Source organism: Seriola dumerili, unplaced genomic scaffold (genome assembly GCF_002260705.1).
Source record: "Seriola dumerili isolate Sdu_G_001 unplaced genomic scaffold, Sdu_1.0 BDQW01000086.1, whole genome shotgun sequence".
Taxonomy (NCBI): domain Eukaryota; kingdom Metazoa; phylum Chordata; class Actinopteri; order Carangiformes; family Carangidae; genus Seriola; species Seriola dumerili.
In genome coordinates this window covers 1,051,488-1,059,444 of record NW_019174341.1, presented here as the reverse complement: position 1 = coordinate 1,059,444, position 7,957 = coordinate 1,051,488, and the positions used below count along the sequence as shown (strand labels likewise).

General features: G+C 39.3%; 2 protein-coding genes across 2 annotated transcripts; both read right to left on the bottom strand.

Moving 5' to 3' along the window:
• LOC111221361 (olfactory receptor 146-like) lies at positions 1-951 on the bottom strand. The gene has a single exon (XM_022744722.1). The coding sequence runs from the start codon at positions 946-948 to the stop codon at positions 1-3; it is 948 nt and encodes a 315-aa protein (XP_022600443.1). The 5' UTR covers positions 949-951.
• A 4,837-nt stretch (positions 952-5,788) lies between these two features.
• LOC111221383 (E3 ubiquitin-protein ligase TRIM39-like) lies at positions 5,789-7,399 on the bottom strand. The gene has a single exon (XM_022744753.1). It carries the CDS (start codon positions 7,397-7,399, stop codon positions 5,789-5,791), a length of 1,611 nt encoding a protein of 536 aa, XP_022600474.1.
• Between the last annotated feature and the right edge of the window lie 558 nt (positions 7,400-7,957).

Sequence of the window (7,957 nt, the reverse complement as noted above, 5' to 3'; positions counted from 1 at the left end):
TTATGATGATAAAACCCTCTTGGACTGAAACAAGTTAGACAAAAATTTCCGTATCTCTTTAGACTGCATGCCATAAATAATGGGATTCAGGCTGCTAGGGATGATAACATACAAAATAGTAATAAATTTTCTGCTCTCTGCATATTCTGGGAAGCGATGGAGAATAATGATACACATTCCACTGCAACAATGAATTAATATCAGATACACAACCAGATGAGTGCTGCAGGTCTTCAGGGCTTTACTATTCAGAGACTTGTTCTTACTTATCAGACAGACTACTGTGATCTTGGTATAGGTGAGAACCATGCTGCCTATAGACCCTGTGTATAGGACTGCAGTAAAAGTCAGGCCATACATATTATTGATAAACACACTCTCACAGGAGAGTTTGAACAGTCCAGCATTGTCACAATAAGGGCTTCTGATCATAGTCCTGCATCGGTTCAGTCTTATGGTCAGACCGAGCAGAATCCCGACCAGAACAAAGGCCACTCCCCAGGCAGAAACTGTCAGCTTCACCAACATTTTGTTGGTCATTATGGCAGCGTAACGCAGGGGATTGCAGATGGCCACATATCTGTCAAAGGCCATAATCATGAGCACAGTGCGAGCAGTGGTACTGAACATATGTATGGTGAAAGCTTGGGCCACACACTCGTAATAACTGATGAGACGTTCAGAGGGTGGACGCAACATGTCTATGAGCAAACGAGGCAAAATGATAGAGCTTCCAAGTATGTCATTGACTGCAAGGTTTGAAAAAAGTAGATACATAGGCTGGTGAATGTTTTTGTCTATGAAAACATAAACAGCAATTCCAACATTTGCAACAATTATAAACAAGTATGAGAAAAATATAAAAAGAAACACAGGGTAGACAGAGTCCTTTGAGACATTTAACCCCTCCAGCTGGAGTGTGAAGCTGTTGTAGGTGTAGTTTTCCATCAACCTGAAAGAACAAAAATGACAGTGTTCTGTTATTTAGCAAGTATGTGTAAGTAAATATTCTGTAAAATGGATATTGAATTAGTCTTGGCAATCTAGATATCCTTGATATCTGATATGTTAAATAACAATATTACCTGTACAACAATAACAAATGCAAAGTTAAACATCTTAAACATCTTAATATATTTTGACTACATTTTGAAATTATGAAAATGCATTTTCTTAACAGTCATGCTTGTAATGCAGTAATACCTGCTTTGTGACTTCATGTGTGTTCATCAGTTTTAGTCGTCACTACAAGCTGGTGGTATTCACCAACAGCAATTAAGAGCCACTACTTTTTATAGATGCATTTTTACATCATGGGAATCACTTAGCATTGCATAATGTGTGATGTAACAGTAAGGAATTAATGTGATCACCATTTCAACTGTCAAAAGCCAATATTTAACTTTCAGAACATTTAAAATTTTCACATGTCTAATTTTACCTGTTCCACACATTTATTAATACATTTACAATTATAACTTACCGTAACTGTGCCTGTGCAGTGTTTTTATGGCACTACTTTCACTCACTGCAAAGAAAAGCTTAATGTACTATTAATTATATTTTGCTTCTATGGGCAATAAACTATCAAGATAATTTACTCTGAATTTGAAATTTTTCTCTGAGGTCTAGTGTATGTTGTTTGAAATTGGCCTTGGTGGAAGTCTGTTCTCTCTTAGTGCTCTTTTAGTTTTTAGTTGTGTTACTGTGTGTTCTGAGCACAGTCTGGTCCATGGTGTGTTAACTTGGTGCAGGGGCTGGATGCGAAGGACATGACTAACTCCTAACTGGAACTAAAAAGTCGTCATATTTGGTTGTGTCTTGTTAGAGACTAGCTTGCCACTGGTACGTCTACATTAACAAATAAAGACAAACTCAAATCTCTGTTGAGAGAGTCAGAGGTGCCACATGTTCATCACTACCTCGACCTTTACGCACAAATTTCATCTACTACATGAAGGAATTACTTTTGGCACTCAATGCTTACATTCAATATCAATCTAACCTCTATAAAGACTTGGCTGCATGACGTCATGGCTGACATACAGTGATTGTCATAGTATGGTGCAGCTACAAGGTATAGAATCTGTATTATTTGACCATTACGAAATATGTGGTGAAATTTTTTTGTTGTGGGTTTATTCTCATGTAATTGAGATGAACCTCTCACAAGACTGAGTAACATAAGCAACAAGTAAGAGATTGTTGAATATTTGTTTCTTGTTGTTGCAGCATCTTGAACAGAGTGTCCATTAGTGTTTACAACAAAGATGAGACAGGAACTCTGCAGGGACCCTCCTCTGTTGAGATCATTCACTGTCGTAACTAGTCACATAACAGTTAACCTTGCAAAATTAGTTTTTACAGTTTAAACCTGAACCTACTTACTAAATCTGTAGATTGTGAACATATAGTTAATTATTATTTCCATCAGAAACGCGAATATGAAAGAGTCGTTCAGATAATTTATTCATAATATCTAATATGCTCACTATCCTCAGACCTGCCAAAAGCATAATTTCAGCCCATACCAGTTTGTGTGCCTGGCTTGAAACATGTGTCTGTGATTTGTGGCTGGCTGTGGAACAGATGACAAACACTTTACCCTGGCAAGGTTACTTGAGGGGTCATGGGAGTTTGCTCATCCAGTCTACATGTGCTTTTTGGACTTTGAGAAGGGATGGAACTGGGGATTTCAGGGGATCTTGGGGAACTGCAGGAAGATGGGGTTCTGGGGCCATTACTATGAGATACCCCATCCCAGTATGACCAAAGTGAGAGTTGTGTCCGTATTCTCGGCAGGAAGTCAAACACATTCCTGGTGGGTTTGTGCCTCCACCAGGGTTGTCCCTTGTCACCAATACTGTTAGAAATTTTCATAGACAGGATTTCAAGGCACAACAAGGGGGCGTAGTGGGTCCGGGTTAGGGGCCTCAGAATTTCTTCCCTGCTATTCGCAGATGATATGATTCTGTTGGTCTCATCACACCAGGACCTTCAGCATGCACTGTGGCAGTTTGCAGACAAGTGTGAAGCACCTCCAAGTCTGAGGCCGTAGTTCTCTGACAGAAAATGGTTGTTTGGTCTCCTTAGGTTGGGATGGAGTTTCTTTCCCCCAAGTGAAGGCATTTAAATAATTGGGGTCTTGTTCACAAGTGAGGGGAAGATGGAATGGAAGATAGACAGGCGGCTTGGTGCAGCATCAGCAGTAAAGTGGGCGTTATACCGGACTGTTTTAGTGAAGAAGAAGCTGAGGTGGAAGACAAAGCTCTCACTAGCTGATCCTTGTTCCGACCCTCACCTATGGTCATGAGCTTTGGGTAATGATTGAAAGAATGAGATTTCAGAAACAAGTGAAATTAGTTTCCTCAATGGGTGGCTGGGCTCAGGCTTTGGTGAGGAGCTTGGACATCTGGAGGAAGCTTAGAGTAGAGTTGCTGGTCCTTCCCGTCGAAAGGAGCCAGGGGATGGTTCCAGCATCTGGTTAGGATGTCTTCTGGGCACCTTGCATTGGAAGTCGTCCAGGCACATCCAATTGGTAGGACACCTCGGGATCCCCCAGGAGGAGCTGGAAAATGGTGTTGGGGAGAGGAACATGACATGACTTGACTACTTCGCTTGACCTGCTGCCACCTGACCTGACCTTGGATAAGTGGAAGAAAATAGATGGATGGATGGATGGATGGATCATGGAGTCATTAAAGTCAATAAGTTGTTCAGTGAAGTTTTGTGGAAGTCTGTCTATTAGACTATGATATAATAAACCTTATTTATATAGCTGTTTTCAAAAACAAGTTTACAATGTGCTTCATAGACATAAAAACAGACTTATGAAAAATGTGTATGTAATGGCACACGACGAAAGGTGAGGCTTCACTTCAATTGTTTAGGGACCAACAAATTTAATCAAAATCTGGCCAGTAGTTTTTGGGTTTTCTTGCTGTGGACCAAATTTCAGTACATGTTGTATAGTATCTAATCAGCAGCCACAGGTTTATCGTGCATTGTCAGTGAATGGAGTCCCTGTAGATCCCAGGAGTTTTCATTACTGCCTCTTGTAATCAGTGTTATTCTCTGAGCTCTGATCAACATCTATTACTGGGCCTCTCTCTTTGCTCCCACGGGGCTAATTACCACCAGAAACTGTTTGTAAGTGTTTTGTTAGGAAGTGGCTCACAGTGGACCTCATTAATGATTGCGTTTGTTTCAGAATCATTACCACTGATTACTGGCTGATGTGGTAACTGGGACACAGTGATGAAACTTTTACAACTGTTGTTGCTTATTATTCACAACAAATTTTAACAATGCAAAACTCTGATATTGAAGAGTTCCTGTATAAATACTACACATCCATGTTAGACTGGTTTATGGGACAATCATGCTCTTGGACAATTAGAATTAAATATATTGGTCAAGTATCCTCATACATACAAGGAAAGACATTGTTTTACTGTCTGGTTGTTTTATTGTACAGTGACCTTACTGACCTTCATGTTCACTTCAAATGCAGAGCACACAACATTTCATCATTTCACCCAACACCTGGCCGGTACTGTGCCTGAACAAGAATACAACCAAGGCCAAGAATTACTGTATATTAATACTTTTTTTCTAATGTTTTAATAAAATGCAAGACATGAACAGATAGTATAAACTTATTAAAGTCTTAAAACCAGAGCTTGAAACAAGATTAGGCACTTGAATAGATAGTAATCCAGTGCTTAGCTAATGCTGCGCTTTAGTCAGTCAAGCTTTACATTTACATCTCAAGCATGAGTGTTAATGATAAAGGCTAAGCTTAGCACCTATAACATGTGCTGTATGTGTGTTTGGTAAAAATAGAATATAGAAATTACATTCAACATTAACATGAATATTTGTTAATGTACTTTGTGACAAATCTAAAAAAAACCCAAACAGGATACATAACAAGGATTAAATTTGTTTTTACTCAATGTGATTGCAGAGGTACACTGTGTTCAAGATTAAATGTTAAGCTGTTTAGCTCTATCTGCTGGTCATTGTTTGCTACTACAGTGTAGTACATAGCAAGAACACTAAAACAAATTAAAATTCTCAAATATCTTGCAGTACACTGTCTGCATACATATTTTTAACATTAACATACAAGATAAGCTGTACTTGAGAGGGAAAGGATGACGGGTGGAATCAGAAAATTCTGTGATAAGCACACATCATGTTTGCAACATTGTAACTTCTGGAGTTCAGTATTTTATTTTAATATTTTTTAATGAGCAGTGATTTCTGGGACAATCACACCTACCTCCGAGGTGCATGGACACGTAACTTGATTCCTTCTTTAGAGTAGAATGAAAGCCACGCACTGGTCTCACAATAGAGTTGTTCTTTGTACTACAAGTGTTGTCAGAGATGTGACCTCTTCAAAAACCATGGAGCACACAACAAGTATTTATTTAAAATTTTTAAAAATATATATTTTAGAACAACACAGCTCTGTTGCAGCTTTCTTTCACTTTCTAATGCACATCACAGTTATGGTACAGAAATAATCTTGCATACTTTTATATTGCTTGATTGATAGTCCCCATGACAGATGGGTCACATACATTTCAATAGTAATTCAGTTTTTCAGTCTAATATCACATATCTATTGTCAAAAAACTAAGTAGCAAAGGGACATATTAAAGACAAAAATCAGAATCAGTAGTTTACACTGCACATTGCACAAGACTGAAAATGTGACATATTTAATACATTTAAACAACACAAAATCTTTTAGGTAGAAAATCTAATTGTTATTATTCTACTCATTGTAATAGACAGGAGTGAGGATCAGAGGGGTGGAGCTTTTACCACCATGACTGAAGAATGGGTAGAGTTTCTCAGTGAAGGAGCAGCCAGTGAAAGAGTAGATACGATCTGCAGTATCAACATCATAGAAGGAAACCAGGCCCTGCTCATAATCCACAAACACCCCGACCTTCTCAGGCTTTGCAGGGAGCTTGATTGGAGAGTCAGCATGAGATGTGTATTCTCCATTCATCAGACCTATAGCCCAGTAACCCTCTTTGGGATTCAGTGGACCTTTTCCCTTCCTGTTGATTGACTTTCTGACCACTCCCAAATCCCAGTCAGTGTTTGCGTTAACTTGAACCTCATAGTAAAATCTTCCTGAAGAGAAACCCCGCTTTCCTAAAACATTGTACAAACAAGAAAATCTGTCTGAACTGTCTCTGACATTTTTCCTTATCTTACTATGCTTTACTTCTTTTCCATCATCAGACAGGATGAGTCTGGGATGTGCTGTATCAGGATTAAGTATCACATCCACTGCATATCGCTGGACCTTCTTCAGCTCTGCTTTATTCATTTCACCCAACTGTGCCTCAGTCTCTTTGAGCTGTTCAACCAGTCTCTCCACAGCTATTCTCACAGTGCCTTCATATAATGGTGGAGGTATGCTGACCTTTGTCCAGTCCTTGGTTGGTAGAGCAGCATTTAGGGACAGGAAGCTTTGGAGGAAATCTAAGTCATCTTCATTGTATGAGAGCTCCACCATCTTAGCACTTTGCTTTGTTAACTCTAAGATTTCCCGTTTCAGCTCTCTGATTGAATCTTTGGCCTGTTCCTCTGTCGTTCTCTGCTTCTCTTCAATGGTATCAGTCACGTTCTTCTGCTGTCTTTCCATCAAATTCCTTAAAAAGTTGAAGATTTGAACACCACCTGTTTTCTCTCTGTTTGCATCTTCATTACTGAGCTTCACAGAGTGTTTGATCTTGTGAATCTTCATTCGTCTCTGTTCAATCATAATTTGAATGTTAGCCTCTGTCTTCCCCAGCTCCATCTTCTTGTCTTTATGTGCTTCTTCCAGAGGAACAATATCATGTTCCTTGTGGTCTAAAACCATACAGTGCATGCAGACACATCTCTGGTCGACCTTACAGAACAGCTCCAGGGGCTTTTTGTGTTTCTCACAGAATCTGACTTTCAGGTTCTCTACAGGGTCGCTCAGCTGATGTCTTTTCAGGCCTGACTCTGTCCGATGAGGCTCCAGGTGAGTCTCACAGTAGGAGGACAGACACACCAGACAGGACTTCAGGGCTGTCCGTTTGGTTTCAGTGCAGATGTCACAGGAAACATCTTCAGAGCTGCTGCTGTTGGCTGTCTGTTGAGCTTCATGTCTGAGCTGATCAGCAATCTGAGAGATCAAAGTATTGACCTGCAGCTCTGGTCTTGTGTGGAAACCCTGTTTACACACAGGACACTGGCAATGGGTATTAATATCCCAGTGTTCGGTGATGCAGGTTTTGCAGAAGGTGTGTCCACATGATATGGCGACTGGAATAGTGAACACATCGAGACAGATGGGACACAGAAACTGATCTTCAGTCAGCAGACAGATGCCTGCAGCCATGATCTACACAGTGAGAGTAAAATTGTAATTCTTTGTTTAAAAATATCAAAATATTTTTCCTGTAATACTAGGAAAGACACTTTAACACTTTCACACAAGTAATTATTTTGCACTGAAATGAAAGAAAAGGAATGAGAGTTATTTGGTTGCAGAGATGTTCGTGAGCTCTCTGAGTCAATTCTGAAGTCTCAGGGGTAGGAATCTAAATCATCAAGTCTCTAATGTTTCCAACTTTAAAGTAGTCAGTTTGATAGTTTGGATTATTTTAAGTGGGGTTGTATGAGGTACTTATCCATAGTCAGTCATAGTCAATAGAGCTTTAGTTTCATGATAATGTCTGTAGTTGAACACACCAACAACTTTATTGTCCACCATCATGGAAATGTATAATTAACTACACCTTTGCAGATTACAACATTAAGACATAGAACTTCAGAAACCATTAAAACCATATATAAGTATTATTAATAATCAATCTTATCAGCTGTACTCACCAGTACTTGGCAAAGACTCTGTTGTGTTGTTGAGAAAAGTCCTGATGAACTTAGGTTACTTTTT

Excerpts from the sequence above, each read along its gene's own strand:
- LOC111221361 (XM_022744722.1), bottom strand. The coding sequence starts at position 948 with ATGGAAAACTACACCTACAACAGCTTCACACTCCAGCTGGAGGGGTTA.
- LOC111221383 (XM_022744753.1), bottom strand. The coding sequence starts at position 7,399 with ATGGCTGCAGGCATCTGTCTGCTGACTGAAGATCAGTTTCTGTGTCCC.